General features: G+C 40.0%; 1 protein-coding gene across 1 annotated transcript in view; it reads left to right on the forward strand.

Moving 5' to 3' along the window:
• Aspm (assembly factor for spindle microtubules) overlaps nucleotides 1-22,465 on the forward strand; it is a 44,484-nt gene extending 22,019 nt beyond the window's left edge. Inside the window, exons 17-28 of the mRNA XM_021168094.3 lie at nucleotides 440-634; nucleotides 5,660-9,481; nucleotides 10,657-10,823; nucleotides 14,048-14,135; nucleotides 15,555-15,764; nucleotides 16,756-16,905; nucleotides 18,031-18,222; nucleotides 18,349-18,541; nucleotides 18,682-18,836; nucleotides 19,908-20,084; nucleotides 21,160-21,329; nucleotides 22,096-22,465. Of these exons, the coding sequence (XP_021023753.1) occupies nucleotides 440-634; nucleotides 5,660-9,481; nucleotides 10,657-10,823; nucleotides 14,048-14,135; nucleotides 15,555-15,764; nucleotides 16,756-16,905; nucleotides 18,031-18,222; nucleotides 18,349-18,541; nucleotides 18,682-18,836; nucleotides 19,908-20,084; nucleotides 21,160-21,329; nucleotides 22,096-22,198 (5,622 nt within the window). The 3' untranslated portion in view covers nucleotides 22,199-22,465. The remainder of the gene's footprint in view (nucleotides 1-439; nucleotides 635-5,659; nucleotides 9,482-10,656; nucleotides 10,824-14,047; nucleotides 14,136-15,554; nucleotides 15,765-16,755; nucleotides 16,906-18,030; nucleotides 18,223-18,348; nucleotides 18,542-18,681; nucleotides 18,837-19,907; nucleotides 20,085-21,159; nucleotides 21,330-22,095) is intronic.
• Nucleotides 22,466-24,112: the final 1,647 nt, after the last annotated feature.

A 24,112-nucleotide genomic window follows, 5' to 3' on the forward strand; every position in this document is an offset into this window, starting at 1 on the left:
TCTCCTGTTCCTCTTGATCTATAATGAAGGGAGGGGTATCTTGTTTCTCCTATTTGTGTATTGCTTTGCTCAAATTGTAACAAAGCAAGACTGCCTTATACTGCAAAGCATTTTGCATGCCATGCATACAGCTTTCCTATGAGAGCTCTGGGTCCACGTCAGAATCGTATTAGAGTTAATCCTGTTTTTCTCTGCAGGTGATTTGTGATAGACCAAAGATGTCTGTATTTTATCTTAGTTCAGTTCTTAGGATGCTTGGTTCTTCTAATCACTTGCCTTTTTGATGAGTCCCAGGATGAACGTAAGCCTAGAGGAAGGGAGGGTTTTTTTGCAGGATAAATTGCTAATATACTTAATGTGTAGAAATTGACTATTTTACAAAGAATAAAGAGACAAAGTGGTTGTTAACACAGTTCTGTTCTTATTTTCCTCATTAAAGGAAAGAGACAAAGCTGCTAGAGTTATTCAGTCAGTTGTTCTCAATTTTCTAAGTAGACGAAGATTGCAAAAAAAAGTCAGTGCAGCTCTGGTCATTCAGAAATGCTGGCGAAGAGTCTCAGCGCAAAGGAAGTTGCTGATGCTGAAAAATGAAAAACTGGCAAAACTTCAAAATAAATCAGCATTGCTCATTCAGGTATGATATTCTGGAATGAAATTTAGACTTAAAAATTGTATGCCTATTATAGCAAAGAAGGAAATATGTGATATAATTTTCCGTGACCAATACTGTTGTTCCTTGGTGCATGGGGGGGTGGGGGGGGGGAATTAATCATGGAACCCCGTGTAGATATCCAGATCTGGATGCATTTTCATATAACTTGTATGCACTCTCCATATACTTTAAATCATTAAAGCTTCTTATAGGACCTGGTACTATGCAAGTGCTGTGTGGATCCTAGTCAGGTTGTATTGTTTAGGGAACAGTGACAAGGAAAGTGTTTGCAGATTCAGTCAGACACTTGCTCTTTCCCTCAGGCATCTCCCGTCTGCCAAGTGCTTGGGCTTCTACCTCCTTGCTGTCTGCTGCTGAGGATAGCATAAGGCTGAGACTCAGCGGAAGCTGTGTGCCCCTTGCTGATGTGTTTTACATTAGCGCTTTGGTAATCTCTACACCATGGGAGGTGCTGGTGCACCAGGCTAGTCTGTGCTCCTTTACTTTGGATCCTTCTCCTCTGAGCAAAGGACATTTTCCTCTCTATCTTCTTTGCTTTATCTCAGAAATAGTGGTCATCACTGGTGAACAGAATGCCAATGTTGTTTACTTTTAAAGACAAAAGTGTTCCACGGGTGGTTATCAATTCATTTTTATAATGAATTCTAACATTAATGAGGTGTGCTATTTCAGTTCATGCCCTGTAAATATCATTGAAGCTTTACCCTATAAATGTATCTCTTATAGAAATGTAAAAGCTTTGATTCTGTCTACTCAAAATGCTAGATTAGTCTAATAAATTATCTCACTTTAAATCACTTTCAAAATAAAATATTACACATGGGAAATTGTGTTCAATGATATTATAGAGCCTGGTGTTTTCTCACAAGATGAACACCCATGCAACTATCTCCTTTCTGTGGGATAGAATATGACCAGCCTCTTATAAGCCACTTCACAGAGTTAGTTAACTTTTCTACCCCAGCCCCAGGCTACCTTTGGCTGTTTTATACTAATCACAGCTTTTTCATATGCATCTTTTAAAAGCCTTTTAAATTAGTTGTGTCCTTTTTTGAGCTCAGATTTCTATAAACTCTTCTTTTACCATTATTGCGTTTGAGAGGATTAGGAGTGTTGAGTAAGTTACTGCTTAGTTTTCATTCTGTTGTGGATGGACATTTGATATTCATGTAAAGGCTATCTGAATGTGCCTTTCAGTGTGACCAGGTCTGCATCCTGTTTACCTGGAAGTAGCACTTGAAGGATCCCTGTAGGCACAAAACACCCAAAGACCAAGCTCTCAACACAAAGGAAATGTATTTGCCCTGGAGGGACAAATAACTAAGAGGACTAAAGAGAAGGGGAGAATAGGGAGGGGGCAGGGGAGAGATATTTGTCCTGAGGACAGAGAGGAGACATAGGCAAATGGCAGTTTTTAAAGGTAAAGGGGGAAACCCTGTGTTAGGATGAGGTGTTTAATTTATTTGGGCATGTTAATTAGGGCAGACAAAAGGAGCCTTTTGATTGCTGGACTTCAGTACTTGAGAGTCAGCCTCAGGTGGAGCAAGTGGCCAAATAAAGGAATAGGCCTTGGTGGCTAGCTTTAGGAATGTAATCTAGCAGGTTTTGAGCAAGACAGGGAATTGGAGAAGGGCAAAGCCTGCCAGAGCCCTGTGCGCCATGCTGACTGATGCCATGCTAACATCCCTTTTCAGCTGTGGATGTTTAGGGGTAGCAGTCAGGTGGTTGCATTTCATTTTTAGGATATATTGCCAGAGTACAGGACAGCATAACATCGCATATAATTTTACACTAATGTAAATACTTAGAAAGTTTCTTAGTAACTTTGATATATACTAACATCCAGAACAGTTTTAGTTTGCATTTTATTGATAATATAATAAACACTTTATAGTCCAGTTATTAGAACATTGCTGGCACTATATATACCATGTCTTCTCTCTGACCATGAGTGTCAGGAGCTATCTAGAGGAGGCTAAAACTAACAAGTGACTTTTCTGGAGATGGCCCATCATTTTGCATGGCTTCAATGGGTAAATTCTGAACTGCAGGGCCTTCAGAGATCTCATCTTAGGATTGCTTCTTGTTGTTGATATGCCTTTCCTATCATTATTACATAGTCTAATGATTCTTGGACATTAGCCCACCCTATTGGGCAGATTTTCTGCAGATCAATGAAATCATCTCGCAATGATGATTTCATAATTCCTGATAATGATTTATAGAATTTCTAAATATATACAAGTTATTTCCAGCCCTCAAAAAGGCAGCAAATAAGGCTCTGTAAACCTTTATGTGTCACAGGATAATTACACAAGGATAAGAGCACAGGCTTGGAACAAATTTATGACGAGGGAAAACATTCCTTCTAGGTTTGTTGTGAGACCTCTCTCTGATAAACTAAAGGGAATAAACTGGGAATGAACAAATTATTGTAGGTGCAAGGACAGAAAATAAAGTATTGACTGGTTTATCTATACAGATCCTCAAAACTAATGAAGCACTAGGCAGATGATCTTTCTCTTGGCCAAACCATGCCAAACTTGTAATGAACTTATAGAACTAGAAGATAAATGTTTAGTTGGGTGTGCCTGGTGTCCATGGATGACATCAGATTCCTTGGAATTAAGTTATGGACAGTTGTGTGCTACCATGTGGTTGCTTGGAACACAAACCAGGTCCTCTGTAATGGTAACAAGTGCTCTTAACCCCCGAGCCTTCTCTGTAATCCCAAATTTGTTTTTAAAAAATCGTTTTTATGTTGTTGATTGTTAGAGATCTGCTTAAATTGTTTATCTCATCTTTTAATTTTCATTGAGCCTAGAATACCCATCTACCTTTTCTCCAGTTATTGGAGAACAATTCTATCTGTATGTTAAGTATTTTCTTCTATCATTATTTCCCTTTCACACCTCCCCAGGTTGTCCCCCACACCTTCAAACTTAACTTCCTTAATTTCTTCAGTGACCCCTTATTGTGTGATTTTTTTTTTTTTTTTTTTTTTTGCCAAGCAAATGTCTACTCACCCCAGATAGTGTAACAAAACTAGATGTAAATATGATCCCACCCTAGTCTAGGTTAAAGCAACATTGAGTTTATAGCCATATGGGTAACTTGGTACTTAAAGAATATGGGTGGCTTGAAGGTACTGCATAAAAAATCTTCCCCCCTACCATGAACCTGAATTCCTGGAGCTCACTACACCACATGGAAGACAAATCTCCTTGTCCTAGAGATTATCGCTTATATAACCTCAGGGAGAGCTCCTTTGTCAATCTTGTAATTTTCAAGAGCTTCCTGAGATTTGTGAGTTTTATTTACTTTTGGATTCTTAACTAGTCTCCCTTCAGGAGGGGATTTTTAGAAGAAATAGCTGTACAGCACCCATTCATTCATCAAATGGTAATGCAGTCTCTTTTAGTTTATATACATTCTGCAGTTTTTCTTGCTATTGATTTCTTTGTTCAATTATAGTTAGACAGAATATAAAGAGTTATTTCAATTTACTATATTCGTGTCCTAATATATGATGTATTTTCGAGAAAGTTCTAGGGACTGTTGAGAAACATGAATGCTCTGTGTGCTTGGTTTAGAATGTTTGTATATGTCTGTTATGTTCATCTGATGTATATATTATCAGAATACCCTCTCTTAGTGAGAGTGTGATACCGAGGTCACCTACTATTACTGTGTTTGGGACTAATTCATATTTTTATATCTAGTAGAGCTTGTTTTGAGAAATTAGGTACAAGTGTGTTTATTGAATATAAATTTAGAACTGTAATATATCTGCCTTGTCAGAGGATGGATGCATATTTGCTTGTTTTCTATTTTCATTTCCTTAAAATTACTTTGCTCTTCCTTTTACCCTCAGATAATATTGATCTTTAGTGGTAAGGTGTAGCTTTTAGAGGCAGCAAGGAAATGGATTCAGTCTCCTAGACTTTGGTTTTTGATTGGGGAATTAAGAGCATTAATATCCAAGGTTGTTATTCAGAGGTCTGTGGTAATTCTTGCCAGTTAGATAGCTTTGTGGTGCTTGGTGTATTCCTATCTCTCCTTTGCTTATCTTCTGTTCTAGCATGACTTATTCTATCCCACAGCTTCCTGGATGACTTTATCTTTCTCTTCAGTCTGAAACATTCCTGTAGGTATCTTGTATAGTGGTGACTTAGTGATCATGAATTCTTTCAGCTTGGTTTTTTTTTTATGCAAAGTTGTTATTTCTCCTTTAATTATGACTGTTTTGTTCTTTCTTCCCCGTGTCCCTTAGCTACCTAACCTAAGTGTTCTAAATTTAACACAACTTATCTAAAGCTTTTAATTTTCCTCATAGTTGAGGATATATTTATTGGCAATTTATTTTCTTATGAGAACCACCTGTTTATTTAATTTGCTTGTGCACTTCCTCATTGAACAACTTGGAGTTTGGGTGTTAACACAGTTGAATTTTTTAGTCTAGGTATTACTTTCTGTCAGGTGTCTAGACAGTGGAATCATGAATGCATCAGCTTGAGGCTTACAGCCCTATTCACTTCAACTTGATATGCAGTCACCTGTATGTCTCATACTCAGAGAATTCGTTTGAGTTCCTGACAGACTCCCAAATTCTGTGTTAAGAGCAAGATTGTTATGAAATTGCATGGTATTTGCATTTTTTACATCATCCAGTGTATTTAACATCTCTGGACTACCAGAAGTTCCTCTTACAATGTCTACTCCTCAGGAGTAATCACCTTTAATATTTAAGTATTATGTAACTGTTCAGCACATTTTTTTCCTTTCCTTTTGGAACATTTTAAAATTTGGAACATTGTGAACTGTCTGATGTCGTACTGAGATCCAAACCCGGGTCCTTTGGATTTGGGTGACTGAGCCATCTCTCCAGCTCATAGTGTGGTTATTTTAAAGCAGAATGCTAGATGAATGAGCATTTTCAAGTGTTAACTTCGAAAGCTATGTGTATTTCACTTTGTTTTCTTTCAGGCTTATTGGAGAAGATATTCCACCAGAAAACGGTTTCTGAGGTTGAAGCACTATTCAGTCATCCTTCAGTCTAGGATAAGAATGAAAATTGCTCTTACATCTTACAAACGATATCTTTGGGCCACAGTTACAATTCAGAGGCATTGGCGCGCCTATTTAAGTGGAAAACGAGATCAGCAAAGATTTAGGAAGCTGAAATCCTCATCCCTTGTAATCCAGTTTATGTTCAGAAGGTGGAAGCTACGCAAGCTGCAGTTACAAACCAAAGCTGCAGTAACATTGCAGCGAGCTTTTAGAGAATGGCATCTCAGGAAACAAATACGAGAAAGATCCGCTGTTGTGATACAGTCCTGGTACAGAATGCACAGGGAATTGCAGAAATACATTTATATTAGGTCTTGTGTTGTTGTCATCCAGAGAAGAGTTCGGTGCTTTCAAGCCCAAAAGTTATATAAAAGAAGAAAAGATGCCATCCTGACTCTCCAGAAACACTACAGGGCATATCAGAAGGGGAAGCTAGCACGCGCTGACTATTTGCAGAAACGAGCTGCCACCATTCGACTGCAGGCTGCATTCAGGGGGATGAAGGCTCGCCGTTCATACAGGTTGCAGATTGGAGCTGCCCGTGTTCTTCAGTCCTTTTGGAGAATGAGACAGGAAAGAGATAGATTTTTAAACCTTAAAAAGATGGTTATTAAGTTGCAAGCACACATAAGAAAATACCAACAACTACAGAAATATAAGAAGATAAAGAAAGCAGCCATTATAATTCAGACTCATTTCCGAGCTTCCATTTCAGCCAGGAGGGTTCTAGCATCTTATCAGAAAACAAGGTCTTCAGTCATTGTTCTACAGTCTGCATGTAGAGGGATGCAAGCCAGAAAAGCATTTCGCCATGCTTTAGCATCCGTTATAAAGATTCAATCATATTATCGGGCTTACATATGTAGGAAGACATTTCAGAACTTCAGAAATGCCACAATAAAGCTGCAGTCAATTGTCAAAATGAAACAATCACGGAAGCAGTATTTACAAATAAGAGCAGCTGCACTGTTTATCCAGCGGTGGTACCGTTCCCAAAAACTGGCCTCACAAAAGAGAAAAGAGTACATACAGGTGCGTGAATCCTGTATCAAACTGCAGTCATACTTTAGAGGATGCCAGGTCAGAAAGCAGTTGAGGTTGCAACGTAAAGCTGCCATTTCTCTACAGTCTTATTTCAGAATGAGAACAGCGAGGCAGCGCTACCTGAAGATGTGCAAGGCGGCTCTTGTCATTCAGAGTTTCTACTGTGCCTACAGAGCACAAATCAGTCAAAGGAAGAACTTCTTGCAGGTCAAAGGAGCAGCTATTTGTTTGCAGGCAGCTTACAGAGGCTGCAAAGTACGCCGGCAAATCAAGCAGCAGTCTACGGCTGCTGTTACAATTCAGAGGGTTTTTAGAGGCCACAGTCAGAGGATGAAATACCAGACTATGCTTCAGTCCGCTGTGAAGATTCAGAGATGGTACAGGGCACACAAGGTTGCTTATGACATGAGAATTCAATTTCTAAGGACAAGAGAGGCTGTGGTTTGCCTCCAGTCTGCCTACCGTGGCTGGCAGGTTCGGCAGCAGCTCAGGAGGCAACATGAGGCTGCAGTGAAGATCCAGTCTACGTTTAGAATGGCTGTGGCCCAGCAACAGTATAAACTACTAAGAGCAGCTGCAGTAGTCATCCAGCAGCATGTGAGGGCACGGGCTGCAGGGAAGAGGCAGCACTTGGAGTACATCCAGCTCCGTCATGCAGCTCTGGTGTTTCAGGCTGCATGGAAGGGAAAGATGCTGAGAAGACAGATTGCACGGCAGCATCAATGCGCTGCCCTCATACAGTCATATTACAGGATGCACGTTCAGCGCAGGAAGTGGAGCATCATGAAAACCGCTGCTCTTCAGATTCAGGTGTGCTATAGGGCTTACAAAGTTGGAAAAGAACAGCGCCACTTATACTTGAAAACAAAAGCAGCTGTAGTAATTTTACAGTCAGCTTACCGTGGTATGAAAGTGAGAAAGTGGGTAGCTGAATGCCACAAAGCAGCGGTCACTATACAGTCTAAATTTAGAGCCTACAGAACACAAAAGAAGTACACGACCTATAGAACTTCAGCTATTGTAATTCAGAGATGGTACCAGAATATTAAAATTACAACCCAGCAGCATCAGGAATACCTTAACTTAAGGAGGGCAGCAATTAAAGTCCAGGCTGCGTATAGAGGCATTAGAGTGAGGAGACGCATTCAGCACATGCACATGGCAGCCACACTTATTAAAGCCATGTTTAAGATGCGTCAGTCGAGAGTAAGGTACCTCAAGATGAGAACAGCAGCTCTTGTAATTCAGGTGAGATACAGAGCATATTATCTAGGTAAAATTCAGCATGAGAAGTACCTGAGGACTTTGAAGGCTATTAAAACCCTTCAAGCTGGAGTCAGAGGAGCAAGAGTGAGGCGGACTGTAAGAAAGATGAATTTCGCAGCAACACTCATTCAGTCACATTTTAGGGGACACAGGCAGCAAACTTACTTTCGTAGGTTGAGGAAGGCGGCAACCATGGTGCAGCAGAGATACCGAGCAGTGAAAGAAGGAAGCGCTGAGTTTCAGAGGTACAGCAGACTAAGGTGTTCTGTAATCCTCATCCAGGCTGCCTTTAGGGGACTGAGAACTAGGAGACACTTAAAAGCTATGCACCTGGCTGCTACTCTCATTCAGAGGAGATTCAGGACTCTCATGATGAGAAGGAAGTTCCTTTCCCTCAGAAAAACTGCCATTTGGATTCAGAGACAGTACCGTGCAAGACTTTATGCCAAGTATTCCCGACAACAGTTACTGTTGGAAAAGGCAGTTATAAAGATCCAGTCATCATACAGAGGATGGGTGGTAAGGAAGAGGGTGCAAAAGATGCACAGGGCTGCTACTGTGATTCAGGCCACTTTCCGGATGCACAGAGCCTATATGAGGTACCAGCATTTGAAGCGGGCCTCAGTTGTGATCCAAAGGCAATACCAAGTACACACAGCTGCAGAACTGCAGACGCAGCTTTTCCTCAGGCAAAAGCATGCTGCTGTAATCCTTCAGGCTGCCTTTAGGGGGATGAAAACCCGAAGTCATCTGAAGACTATGCATTCTTCTGCAACCCTTATTCAGAGTAAATTTAGAGCTTTTATAGTAAGGAGACGATTCATTGCTCTCAGAAAAGCTGCTATATTTGTGCAGAGGAAATTCCGAGCCACCCTTTATGCCAAGCATAAATTGCACCAATTCTTGCAGTTACGAAAGGCAGCCATTACCATACAGTCCTCTTATCGAAGACTGGTGGTACAAAAGAAGTTACAAGAAATGCACAGGGCTGCAGCTCTCATCCAGGCTACTTTTAGAATGCACAGAACTTACGTTGCATTTCACATTTGGAAATGTGCCTCAATTAGAATTCAGCAGCGTTATCGAACATACAGAACTATGAAATTACAAAAAGAAAAACTCAGTGAAGAAGAACAACACAGTGCTGCTGTCATAATACAAAGCACATACAGGATGTATAGGCAGCATTGCTTCTACCAGCAGCTTCGGTGGGCAGCAAAGGTAATACAAAAAACATACAGAGCAAATAAGAGACGGCAAGATCTGCTCTATGTGTGTAAGGAAGAAACACCTCTTATTCAGATGCATTTTCAGGGTTTAAACACTGCAAAACAAGGTCAGCAGCAGCATGAGGCCGCCATGATTATACAGAAGCATTTTAGAGCCTTTAAAGCAAGGAGGCTGATGGAGGCTGAGAGAGGCTTCCAGGTAAGTAATATGCCACACCTGCACCTGGCTGCCACACTAGTCACTGCCAATTGCATATGCCAGAGCTGTTTATTGAGCAAAGAAATACATGTTTGTGATGTGGTGGTTTTATAGAGGAAATAAAAAATTAGCAATCCAGCAGATACACAGATAGAAGGGGATTGCCATGGTGATAAGCTCAGGGTGAAGCACCACCCTCACAGACTCTGCAGCTCGGAAGAGCAGTCCGTTTTTTAGATTGATTTGTATATTTTTAATCACATACTGATAACCGAACCTTGTGGAAGGATGTATAGAAAGAAGAGAGTCTAAGACGTGGATCTGGAGACCATAAGACCACAAGGGTATTGAGCAAAGTCTACAGGGTCCTAGGAAAGAAGAAAACTGAGGAATTTGGCATCAGCCAGCCAAGGATTAGGAGAGAGCAGGAAGTGTGCTCCAATTCCAGAGACTATGAATCAGCGGGTGCTTTAGAGTTTAGTTAGAATATGTCATGTAGCATTAGCCAAACTAATCTCGTGAAAAGTCAACTGAATCCTATTTTATACAATTAGAGGGTTTGGGGAGTATTCCATTTCACAATTAACTAGGTCAGAACTTGTATCACTTGAACTGTGTATCAACTGTTATTTAATTTCTCTGGTCCATAATTTGTATATTTTATTATTATAACAATTAATCATTTTTAAAATTTTAGTTGAATAAGTTATAGTTGTCACAATCACCAGGTTTCCAAAATGAGACATGGCTGTCCTTTCAAACTCCGGCTTCAGGCAGATGACCAATGAATGTGGAGAGGAAGCTGTTGCTTTTTCTCTCCAGAAAGTAGGATTTATTTTACTTCTGTTCTTTTGGACACATTGAGGACAGTGGGCATCTAGCTGTTTTCAACAAATTCTGCATAGCTTAGTTTTAAACTTCTTATTGGGCTGTGCTGTGGCACAGTATGTGTGATGAAGTGGTTACTACACATACACTGTTGTAATTACATAGTTGTCAGAAGGCTCTTGGTCAGTCTGCTAGAGCAGAAACCAACTTGACATTTACAATTAATGCTTTGTGTCCATTAATTGCATATTAACTATTACAATTACTATAACAATAATTGCATAAGATCTTTGTCACTTGCAATTGTAGACCATTATTGTAACCTTATATTTCTATGCTCGATATAGGCTGGATGTAGAAAATATAAAGCTAAGAAATACTTATCCAAAGTGGAAGCTGCCTGCAGGATTCAAGCTTGGTATAGGCGTTGGAGAGCGCACAGGAGATATCTCACTTTATTGAAAGCTGCTAACATTATTGAAGGTCACCTCTCTACGAAGCTGGCGAGAAGGAGGTGATGTATTACAACTGTGGAAGTGGAAGGCTCTCAGCTAAAGTACCAGCACTGCTTATTTCCTTTCAAGTTACTGCTGGGTTCCATTTATATGGTTTTAAAATTGTGTGTATGTGCGTTTGTATTCATTCTCTGTTAATGGGCTTAGTTTTTATATATGTATAAAATATAGCTTTGGTAACATAATTTAGTAAAAAGTATGTATGTGAGTTATTCAGAACCAAAGGGATGACAGAAGGAAAGTGAATAAACTGGTTTAGTATTCATTTTCACTTTCTTTGTTGATTTCACTACTGGTAACAATTTTCTTTTATTTTTTGTGGGTAGTCTGTATGAGTGAGAAGGAGAGACATAGGTTATCACTGTCTACTTAGTGTTCAAGGCAAGGTTTTTCACTGAACTCAGGAGTTAGCTAGAGTGAACCCAGCAAGCTCTGAATCTGCCTGTCTCCACACCATAGTGCTTGTACATGGGCACCTAGGATCTGAACTTAGGTCCTTATGCCTGCACAGCAGACACCTTGCTGACTGAGAAGTCTGGGTTTTGTTTTTGTTATACTGTGTTTTATTTTCTATCTACTTTATCTTTAATGATAAAGTTTCAAAAATGTTCATAAAGTTTCACTAGCTGTCCTTTTATTTTCTTTAATGCCTTAGTGTAAGGATTTTTATAAATCCATAGTTGATGAGCTTTCAACAATAATTGAATATTTTTTATCAGTGATTGCTTAAAATTCACTTTACTGGTTGGTTTTGTGTGTCAACTTGACACAGGCTGGAGTTATCACAGAGAAAGGCGCTTCAGTTGAGGAAATGCCTCCATGAGATCCAACTGTCAGGCATTTTCTCAATTAGTGATCAAGTGGGGGGGGGGGGCCCTTGTGGGTGGGACCATCCCTGGGCTGATAGCCTTGGGTTCTGTAAGAAAGGAAGCTGAGCAAGCCAGTAAGTAACATCCCTCCATGGCCTCTGTATCAATCAGTTCCTGCTTCCTGACCTGCTTGAGTTCCAGTCTTGAATTCTTTGGGATGACCAGCAGTGTGGAAGTGTAAGCTGAATAAAAAAACCCTTTCCTCCCCAACTTGTTTCTTGGTCATGATGTTTGTGCAGGAATAGAAGCCCTGACTAAGACTAATTGGTACCAGAATAGTGGGGTATTCCTGTGACAACCCGACTATGTTTTGTGGAGGACTGTAGAAGGACTTTGGAACTTTGAGCTAGAAGAGCCACTGGTTAAGAACTCTGTGGGCTGTTCTGTAGGCGCTTGGAAGATCATGTTGAGAAAAGTGCAGAAGATGGAGGCCTGGCTTGTGAAATTTCAGAGGGAAGATTAAAGACTCTTATCAGGGCCATGTTGGTTTGATTGTGAAGATTCTGTGATTTTGGTTAGCTGGGGCTGAAGAATCAGCTGTGATTAACAAGATACCAGAACTACTAAATCAAAAACTTTGCATTACTGGGACTATTAGTAAGTTGGAGCTAAGAAATTAGCGGTGATTAGGAAGAGACCAGCATCCCTGAAGTGTTTTCTGAGAGCACAAAGAGGCTGTGTTCCAGAGATAGCCAAAGTTGTACTTCGTTGAGGGGCTATTGGTGAAGCCTAGTTACAAGGGAAGACAGCAGTGTTTTGGAAATGCCAGTACCATGAGATGACCACCAAGAACAACAGTAGCACTAGATAGAGTACAGGCAGCTGGAGCCTAGAAGACAAGGTGTGTGCTACAAAGAGCTGGAGAAGTGACCAAGCCCTTGGAGGAGCCCAGAAGATCGTGAGTGGGTGGTACCATTCCTGGGCTGGTAGTCTTGGGTTCTATAAGAAAGTAGAAAGAACAAGCAGGGGAAGCAAGCCATTAAGATCCCAGACATTGGACGGTTGGAGTTTGATTTTGCTTTTGATTGTGACTGTGCCTTGATATTATTCCCTCTTGAAGGAAGAAAGTATTTTAGTGGAGCCCACAGTAAAGGGACTTTTAATTGTAAAAAGACTTTAAGCCGGGCGTGGTGGCGCAAGCCTTTAATCCCAGCACTCGGGAGGCAGAGGCAGGTGGATTTCTGAGTTCGAGGCCAGCCTGGTCTACAAAGTGAGTTCCAGGACAGCCAGGGCTATTCAGAGAAACCCTGTCTCGAAAAACCAAAAAAAAAAAAAAAAAAAAAGACTTTAGATTTTAAAAGAGATTGGATATTTTAAAGGGATTGAAATTTTAAGAATTTGCAAGACTGTGGGACTTTTAAAGTTATTTAGATCTTGGGGATGAATAAGAAAGTAAGGGTTTAGGCTTAATAGTGATGTGTTTGTGTGTCAAGTTGACAAGGGGTCCATTGTACTGGCTGGTTTTGTGTGTCAACTTGACATAAGCTGGAGTTATGAGATCCAACTGTAAGGCATTTTCTCAATTAGTGATCAAGGGAGGGAAGGCCCCTTGTGGGAGGTGCCATCCCTGGGCTGGGTTCTATAAGAGAGAAGGCTGAGCAAGCCAGGGGAAGCAAGCCAGTAAGTAACATCCCTCCATGGCCTCTGCATCAATCAGTTCCTGCTTCCTGACCTGCTTGAGTTCCAGTCCTGACTTCCTCTGGTGATGACCAGCAGTGTGGAAGTGTAAGCCGAATAAACCTTTTCCTCCCCAACTTGCTTCGCTTCTTGGTCATGATGTTTGTGCAGGAATAGAAACTTTGACTAAGATATTCACTAAAGAGGACCTCCAGCGTTTGAAGAGCTCCTCTACCAATACTGTTGGGGAAATGGGTCAATTGCAGGTGGTGCTTACCATCAGTATGGAGGTGTACTCTTGTATCAATGGTGAGCGTCTCTTCTGGATGCTCAGCAGTACTTTCTAAGAATTATGGTTCGAAGAAAAGCTAGTCATTGCTAAGTGTCAGGTTCATGTCCTAGTACTGTGAGTGTCCCTTTCTTCTTTGATAAGTTCATTTCAGTGACTTCCTCCATCATCTGAGAATTCTTCCAGCTGTTCCTAAGACTTTGAAATCATATTCTACCAAATTCTTTGTCTTACTAGATTTTAGAGTTTATATTTTTTATACAGTAGAATATTTTTACTTGCCGACCTGGCTTTCATTGTCTGTGTAAGACTCTGGCTGCAGGAGCTGAAATGTGAAGTGTACTGTTGTATCTTATGACATTGTTGTTCTTACATGTTCCTTCTCTGTATTGGGCGACAACAGTGACTAGATCAAATGATTTCAAGTTATCTCTCCCCTACTTTTCAGGTTCTTGAAGATGAGGGCGGCAGCTATTATAATTCAAAGGAAATGGAGAGCTACACTTTCTGCAAGAGGAGCCCGTGAGAATTTAAAAGTAAGTGTAAACAAACGCTCACACAGACCCATGTTAGGAAGTAAAATAGAAAGAATATTACACATTGAACTGTGCATTGTTTTACACATATCTGGTATAGGCCATGAAAATTACACTCACTTAATAGCAGTATGATTTTTGCCAGTAATGGTATACATAAGGCTCTCTCTGTCTCTCTCCCTCTCTCCCTCCTCCATCCTCCATCCCTCTTGCCCTCTCTTTTTCTCCCTTCCCTCTCCTTTTTCCCCTCTCTCCCCCTCCTCCCTCTCTCTCTGTATGTGTATTAAGTAAAATATTCTCAAACTCGAATTTTTCATGATTGCAGTGAAAATAATATATGCTTGGAAAAGATAGAGATATAAATATATTTTGTCTAGTTTAAGTCAAATACTTGATAACATGCTTTCCATAGTTGATCTGTTTAAGTATATAGCAGAGTTTTAGAGTAACTATAAAGCCCATGACCTATTATTACATATGGCTTTTAAATAGTTGCTACATATCAAAATTAGAATTTTGCATATATGATTTATGTTCCTGTAATGTTCGTCCTAGCTACATAACCACAGTTGTCTTTTCTGAGACTTTCAGCACTTACTGCATGCCAGGCCGGCCCTGTATAATAAACTTATGTGGTAGTTGCTATTGCTTTGATTATTTTAAGTGCTAGAGGCTGTTTAGTGCTAACTTGTCCATGATTGTTTTAAAGGTATGTGGAAGTTTATAAAGCTGACTTTCTGAAGCTGTTATATAATTGGGCAATCTGGCAATCTAAGGAATGTAGTTCTCATGCTATGTAGTTCTTTGTTTAAGCCTTTTCTTTTTTTCTGTGTATGTGTTTGCACCTTAGTGTATGTATGTGCAGCATGTGCATGTGGGAGCTGTGGACATCACAGGAATATGTGATCTTTTGAAGCTGGAATTGTAGAAGGTTGTAAGCCATGATATCAATGCTTGAGAGCCAAACCCAGGGTCCTCTGTAAGAGCAGCAAGTGCTCTTAACTTCTCAACCATCTCTCCACCGTGCATTGTGGCTCCTAAAGCTACACACTGTTTTGCTATGGTTCCTTTCTAATGGCTGCTGTACATATCACACGGTAGCTTGTGCTTCGGTCCAGAGTGCTTGCCCTGTAGCAGCATTCCTTCCCTGCTCTCACACAGGAGGGAGAATCAGGAGGAAAGGGGAGGTCCCTGGCAGCTGCTGACCTATAGCTTTGTTACTATAGACCTGTATGGTTTCAGAAGTAATGTGTTAGCACTTTCCCATGTCCATGAAGTAGGACATTCTCAAACTATGAAAGTAAAGAATATTGTGAGTATAGCATCATTCTCACTTTACAGTGAGAAATCCAAGAACTTCTAACAGGTTGAAAATCTTATTCCTATCTATTAATTCTGCTTGTACTTTTTTTCTTATAGAGACATCGAGCTGCTTGTGTGATTCAAGCCCACTTTAGGGGCTATCAGGCAAGACAGTCCTTCCTGCAGCAGAGATCTGCTGTTTTAATCATACAGAGACATGTACGAGCCATGGTGGCTGCGAAGCAGGAAAGGATAAAGTATATCAAATTGAAAAAGTTTACGGTTGTTGTACAAGCATCGGTGCGTGGCTGGTTAGTAAGGAAAAGGGTAAGTATTTTAGAATAAAACTAAAACATTGGATGTTAGATGGTGGTAAATCTTTGGAGATAAGATTTTGGAGAATGCTGTCAAAACTAATATAATTATTAACTTCTGCAGAGCCACCTAACAAGGTCATTGGTCATCATATGTTTTGTTGTTCCCGTGACCCTAATTCTTCCTACAGATGGTCGGTCACACCAAAGATACAAAATTAATTGTGTTTTCTGTTTGTTGGGGTTTTTGATGTTGTTGTTTTTAATTTTTAAAGCAGTAACACTTAGCTAAAGAACTGACGAGTGTGTGGAGGAGGCTAATTTTCCCACAAGTAGCCTTCTGCCATTCCCCAGCCACTGTAAGAACTTTACCTCTGGTAGCCACATCCTCACCAAGAAAGAATTTCTTGTTTTTAGGGAGGGCTATGACTTTGGAGCTGAGGATATAGAACTGGCATAGACAAAATGTTTAAAAGGAGAAAACTCATCATTAAATCTGAATTGGAAACCTACAATCTAAAGGTCACTGTAGAGAGCTTTCACTACAAGAGGCTCGCCTGTGCTTGTGTGGTATTATCTGATCCTGGAAAAGTGTAACTTGTCGGGCTTCATATTGCTCGATCTGAACATCTCTGCTCGATTTGAACATCTCTGCTTAGAGAGCTATGACCTTTTCTAACCTTGTACCTGCCTCTCCTGCGTACTCTGGATGTCTTAAAACCTGTCCTTGGATAAGCTTGGCCACTCACCTAAATGCTGTTTCTCTTAGCAAAGGGTCCAAAATTCTACTTTTACATTTTGTTATATAAGTTATTCTATTAGAATTATTGTACAGTAATTATAATTACCTTGAATTAAAATGAAAATAATTAATAGTTAATATTTTGTGTGCATATTTCATATGCTTATATAAAAATACTTTTTATCTATGTATTTTCTTTTAAAAAGTTCTTTTTAATGTATTTTGCCTATTTTTCTATTGCAATTTTTTTTCTCTGTTTTAGGTTTCAGAACAGAAAGCCAAAACTCGGCTTTTCCACTTTACAGCAGCTGCCTACTATCACATGTGTGCTCTTAAAATCCAACGAGCTTATCGGCTCCACGTGGCCTTGAGGAATGCTAAGAAGCACGTGGATTCAGTCATCTTCATTCAGGTTCACTTTTCCCTTAACTTCAGACAAAAGACTACTTTTTATGGTGGAGTACATCTTAATTCCAGCTCTCTGCAGGCAGAGCAGGCAGTCAAGTCCAGCCTGGTCTACAAAGATAGTTCCAGGATAGCTAAGGTTGCATAAACAAGCTCTATCGTAAACAGAAAAATCTCAGAATTTTTAAAAAAGATTTATTATATGTTTCTGAGTGCTCTATCTGCATGTACACCTGTGTGCCAGAAGAGGGCATCAGATCCCATTACAGATGGTTGTGAGCCGCCATGTGGTTTCTGGGAATGGAACTCAGGATCTCTGGAAGAGCAGCCAGTGCTCTTAACCTCTGAGCCATCTCTCTAGCTCCAAGAGTATTTTTTATGTTACTCATTTTTAGATGTGCTTACATACAGTCCCAGAATATTAAGACTGTTAGACGATAGCTCATAGGATAAGTTAAGGTTAGAAAGTGGACCGTGTTTTATGGGCCAGAAATGGAAGTGACCACCCACAGATGGAACTACTCAGCCATCCCTACACTGTGGATCCTTGTTTCTCTATTTCCTTATCCTACAGTGGCCTCCAAAGACATTCTGATTTTGCCACTCTAGTGAATGGGAGTAGAATTACATTCTTTGTTTAGGACTTACTTGCTTACTGTCATTTTTTAGTTTTCCCCATATTTATTATTTAAATTCTTACCTGTGTATTATTTACTATTTACAATGTTTTAATGTACCTAGCCTATTTTTCTATTTCATAGCCATATTGAAATTTATAGTAGTTATACCCTATAAAATTTTCCTTATATGTACGTATACTGTCATATATTTACATGTAAAATATTGGGGTAGAAAACAACTTGCAAAATGCTGCCTAGTTTGATAGGATTCATCTACACTGTGAGCTGTGGCCACACATATCCAACAGGAGCTTGAAGGATTTGCTTCAAGTAGAATAGGAAAATGATCCCACAGAGCAGGATGGAGGGTCAAAAGAGTTCAATATTCCTTCATTTTTGTATATAAATGTGTATATACATATATGTTTATAAGAATATAAACATATGTTTATATATTTATTAACTCATATATGTTCTGGAGTAAAAGTGAAAAGCCTTCATGTTTTGAACAGAGATGGTTTCGAAAAAGATTACAACGAAAGAGGTTCATTGAACAGTACCACAAGATCCTAAGCGCTCGACGTGAAGCTCATGCATGTTGGCTCCAGCAGGACAGGGCTGCATCCGTGATACAGAAGGCAGTACGCCGCTTTCTCCTCTGCAGAAGACAGGAAAAGATCACTAGCTGTGCCACTAGAATTCAGGTAAACCAAAGTCTAGTTTTAGCCCAAGATTATAATCTGAGTTGCGTTGCAGCTGCAGTTGGAATATAGGTTCAAAACCTTACTGGCTGACATCTTTAAATGGCCCTGTTATACCTGTTTGTTAAGGCATTATGGAGAGGCTATTCTTGGAGGAAGAAAAATGACCACACAGAAATCAAAGCTATCCGACGAAGCCTTAGAGCTGTGAGCACGACCGTGGAGGAGGAGAACAAGCTGTACAGAAGAACTGAGCGCGCGCTTCATCACCTGCTCACCTACAAACACTTGTCGGCCATTCTGGATGCATTGAAGCACCTGGGTTAGTGTCCTGTAAATGCCATGTTTCAGAGCAGGGCTGCACTTCCCCTCTGGGTGTGTAAAGAGTGGGGTAATACAGTAGTCTCTGTAGTTCAGTCTTGTTACTGTGACTTCCCTTGTTTGCTCATTTGCTTCTCTCAGAGGTTGTTACCAGACTCTCTCCACTTTGCTGTGAGAACATGGCTGAAAGCGGAGCAGTATCTACCATCTTTGTTGTGATCCGAAGCTGTAATCGGAGTGTTCCTTGTATGGAAGTCGTTGGATATGCTGTTCAAGTATTGCTGAATGTGGCAAAGGTACCTTTCCATTTTAAACATAAGGCATTCACTGTTAAGAAACATGATCCTGCAAATTAAATTTTGTGTTTGCTCATTATTAGCTCTTGCTTCTGACCTAAAATTTATTTATTTTAAATAAATGTATTTTATGTTTCTGGGAGTAAAAAATGTTTAGTCTCTTAACATAGCTATATATGGAAATGCTAGTTTTATAAGATTGCTTTTGTTTATTACATACCGACTACCATTTACTGTTGACTTGCTGGTAAATTATGAGGTTAGTTTTTTATAACCCCTAAGGTAGTTCCTGTGTCATTTTGCAGAGAGTACAGCAATAGTACTTACTAAAGTTAGACACAGTTGAGACATTAAGAGGCAAGGTTTTCTACCTGAGCCATGTCTTGAGCCACCCTCCTGTCTTGATGAGAGATAGCGGGTGAGAGCAGGCTCATGCCACGCTCAGCACTGTGGCCTTGGGCCTGTATGATGCTGCAGCTTGCTTAGGTCCTCTGTGCTGTCAAGTGAGGGCCCTCAAAGGACCCACCTCGGTGTCACTGAGAAGACTGTGGTGTCAGCTAGTGAGGCTTTGTTATTTTAATATTGTCACCCTGCATATTTTACTGCTAATATAAGGACACAATTAGACAAATAAGCCATTGAAACTATATCCTTGACTCAGTGTTGAAAATATCATTTTATTTTATAGCATTTCATCTTCTCAAGAAACAGGTAACTCAGGAGTTAACTAGATCTTCTCTTCACTGTTATCTTAGCCTGTGGTAGCCACAGAAAGTTACTTTGTGATAGTCATACTACAATGAGTTTTAAAAGCTTTTTATCTACTTCAGGATAGTAGTCTCTCTTGCTCTTTCTCTCTCTCAAGAGCATTTGACTGGTTCATGTTAAAGTTCTAAAACTGATTAAGCTGGGAATGTGTGTGTAAGATGCGTTCAGAAATAACAAATGTCCCCGGTGAGTCTCTACTTGCTGCACACGCTCCAGAGACTTAGTTTTCACCGTATTTTGTGGTTGGACTGTTTAAAGGCATGCGCTCCTCATAAGCCTTCCTTTTATTCTGGTCTCTTTAAGTATGATAAGACGATCGCGGCTGTTTACGAGGCTGAGAACTGTGTGGACATACTGCTGGAGCTTCTGCAGGTGTACCGAGAGAAGCCTGGAGACCGAGTGGCTGAGAAGAGTGCCAGCATTTTCACAAGAACTTGCTGTTTGTTAGCAGTGCTGTTGAAGACAGAGCAGTGTGCTTTTGTGAGTAGATCCTAGATTTTTAATGTCATTGACTTTAGTTATCACATTAATGTAGAGCTTTATATATATTCAAACCTGCTTTATTCGATGATAAAAATGTCACACAGACATTTTTCTAATCAAAAGAATCTGACTCCAGGACTGGAAAAATGGTTCACTAGTAGAGCACATGTATAGCATGCACATGGCCCTGAAGCTCAGTCTAAAAGGGGGAAAGCTAAACTCTGAAAGTAGAATTGATTCTATCCTTGTGAGCAACTCACTAGGAAGAATAACACATCCCGGCATATGAGGAACCAGGTCTGTGTAACTGTCCTAACCCTCACCCTGGCCTGCTGCTGCTACGATGTTTAAATGGCAAGCTTTTCAGTGCTGAGACCACTGAGCCTCTAGTTACAACTGTTGGCATAGAGGAACCATGGCCTTTCCCTAGACTCTGGCTTTCTTTTTCTTTTTCTGAGTAGATAGGGAAACAACTGAAGATTATGCAAGAGAGTATTTCAGTGTGCGGTTTGTGTGTTTGCTTGCTTGCTTATTTGTTTGCTGCTGTTGTTTTGGTTTTGGAGTGTGTTTTGTTGTCAAACAGGATTGTATCACCATGCTCAGCTCTCCGGTGTAGCCAGATTCATTCTGGCTACAGATAGAGAATGAATTTGAGCGAGCATGTGTAGATAAGGGATGGAATGTTAGGAAGGAAGCAAGTACAGATGTGCCATAGTCTCTCCAGGGGCTGGCACGTCATCTGGGATTGTGCCACTGATAGGAAGAGGACTTCTTTGGAAAAATTCACATTTGATCCCTGGACATGATGTGTATCCGCTGAAGTCTTTTCTGTCTGTATTCCACGTGTAACTTTTTGAGTATATGTCTTCCTATAACTAACTTGCATATTAAATTAGTTAATAATTTATGTCAGTCTACCTGCTATATTAGAGAGCATTGTTCTTGAAAAGCATAGTAATGATAATTCATTATTTAGTTACTGTAGGAGAGAGAAATGTAATCCTTACCAGGTTTTGACATGTGTATTTTTTTTCCTTTTTCCTTTTTCTTTTCTTTCTTTTTTTTTTTTTAGGATGCACAAAGTAGATCTAAAGTCATTGATCGGATTTATCGTCTCTACAAATTTACAGTTCCTAAGCATAAAGTAAATACACAGGGATTATTTGATAAGCAGAAGCAGAATTCCTGTGTAGGCTTTCCTTATATACCAGAAAGATCTATGAAGACCAGGTTAGTTTCAAGGTAAGCAGTTAAATGCATCTACAATTGATTCATTTAATAAGTATGTACTAACTCTTACCAGAAGCCAAATGCTGTGAACATTTTGAGCAGGAGAACACTGGGTGAGTGGAGGAGAGCTACGTACATAGTAAAGCATCATTGCTGTGGCTTTGGGCATTGCCTAGTTGCACAAAACCTTCCATGTTAAGTAGCTCATAAAGCATGCTAGGAAGCTGGCTATAATTACATCACTTGTTTTCTATATTAAATGAAAATATATTGTGTACCAACTGTCAGAAGTCCTGTGGAACCTTGGTGAGGTGGAAATTTTGTTTAAAGTGCTTCAATAAGGCATGTGACATGATGGGATCAGAGTGGAGTTTGCAGAATGGAAGTTTAATGTTTACACTAAGAGCCAGTGGCCATGCAGTTTCTGGTGAAGACAAAATCTAGTCTGTGCTTGTAAGAAAGGACAGTTGAATGGTTAAGGTAGTACAGAAAGCAAGGATGTAAGGACTTTGGTCATATTGATGATGATGTTACTAAGAACTAAGAATGGTGACAAGATCTGAGGAAAGGCTTAACCAATTTCACCAGGGATCTAACCTTGAGCGCCTGGTAAATAAATGAACAGAGAAGGAGATGGTGAAGGAAAGAGCATAAGCTGCAAAGAGGCCAGCATCAATTTTAAAAATAATGTATAGGTTATATAGATAATAATGAGCAATGGTGTGAAGCTTTCTCATGCTTTAAAACACTTCATTAATGCTTCTTTTTTTTTTAACAGACTTAAGCCACAGTGGGTTTTGAGGCGTGATAATGTGGAAGAAATTACAAACTCCCTGCAAGCTATTCAACTGGTAATGGATACACTTGGAATTTCTTATTAGTAAATGGAAACATTTTCAGTGTGGGACAAAAAGGAATTATGCCAATCATGGATACCTGGAGCAGTTCTTACTGTCAGTATAAACTGTGTAGATATGACTTTGTATAGAAATAAAAATGTAGATATTAAAGTTACTAAAACTGTTTAATGAATTCATTTTTACTAGTTTTGAATTTTTGTGATTATAATTTAAATACGTTTTTCCCTTTCATTTTTTTTCCTCCAAACCCTGCCATATACTACTACCTGCTCTTTTTCATATTCATTGCTCCTCTTCACTAATTTGTATGTATATATATGTATGTATTCCTAAATACAGTATGATAATCCCTATAATGTCATTTGTGTGTGTGGTTTTTTTGTTTTGTTTTTGTTTTTTGTTTTTTTTCGAGACAGGGTTTCTCTGTGTAGCCCTGGCTGTCCTGGAACTCACACTGTAGACCAGGCTGGCCTCGAACTCAGAAATCCGCCTGCCTCTGCCTCCTGAGAGCTAGGATTAAAGGCGTGAACCACCAACGCCCAGCATGTGTGTGTTTTCAGAGCTGATGTTTGGCACTGGTTCAGTGCATATGAAAGCTGCCTAGTTTGTCATGACAACAATATTTTGTGTCTATCAACTTAAAAAGTATTTTTTAATGTAATCCTATTTCTAAAGGAAAAGTAATAGCTTTTGATTAAAGCAAAATATTGGATTGAAGATAAATCTACAATCTTCTATGAGAGAATAGTATGAAGAAACCCCGGGATGCTGTATGTCTTAGGTTTTCTGTTTGTCTTGGTTGGTGTTCTGTTGCTGTGAAGTGACTACAGGAGCATGGCAAAGATTATTAAAGAAAGCATTTAGTTGGGAATTCCTTTCAGTGTCAGAGGTTAATCCATTATCATAGTGGGGAGCATGGTGGTGTGCTGGCGAAGTAGAGAGTTCTAATTCCTGATATGCAAGAATTAGACCCTGGGTTTGGTTTGGGCTGTTGAAATGTCAATGCCCACCCCAACCAGGCTACACCTCCAATCCTTTCAAATAGTACCACTCCCTGGTGAAACATTCAACTCTGAGTGTATTGGGGCCATTCTTATTCAAACTACCACACTGTTGCTGAAATAAACACCTCACAAAGGGAACTTGAACTAGAGCTCGGGAGTCTAGTTGCTCCTGGTGTAGCCACTGTCAGAGAGCACAGGGTAATGATGAATCCTTATGCTCAGCTGACTTTCTCCTTTGTATATAGGTACCAGCCTGGGCATGGTGCTACCTGCAGTGGGCAGGTCTTTTCATCTAGGTTGCTGTAATCAAGGCAATGCCTAGTAGGAATGCCCAGTGTCACATTTCCCAGGTTATTCTAGATCTCACCAAGTTGTTACTTAAGATTAACCATTACAGCCTTTCGTGCTGGCGCACGCCTTTAATCCCAGCACTCGGGAGGCAGAGGCAGGCGGATTTCTGAGTTCGAGGCCAGCCTGGTCTACAGAGTGAGTTCCAGGACAGCCAGGGCTATACAGAGAAACCCTGTCTCAAAAAAAAAAAAAAAAAAAAAAAAAAAAAAAGATTAACCATTACAACTTCAAGGTGCTTTGCTTTGCATCTTTTGATTGGCAAAGCATTCTGTAAGGGTTCAGGATTCTCCAAAGAATCATACCCCGGACTCAAATAGTTTGTAACTCAAAAGTGTTTTATTCTGCAGAAGTCCAATGTGGATCTCCCATTACCAAGATAGACAACCTAGTGAGCTCAAAGGCCAGATTTAAAGCTTCTGGGGTGTCTGACAACATGCATTGGCCAGTCCCCCTTGTATATGTACCCCAAATAGGTGACCTCAATTTTGCAAAGCTGAGCCTTCTTAGCAGACACTCAGTAGCCAAGTTGACTCAACTCTTATAACAGGTCTCGTGTGGCCTCCTGGCAAGTCTCTAAATC

This window comes from Mus caroli, unplaced genomic scaffold (genome assembly GCF_978045245.1).
Source record: "Mus caroli unplaced genomic scaffold, Mus_caroli_1 scaffold_1, whole genome shotgun sequence".
NCBI lineage: Eukaryota > Metazoa > Chordata > Mammalia > Rodentia > Muridae > Mus > Mus caroli.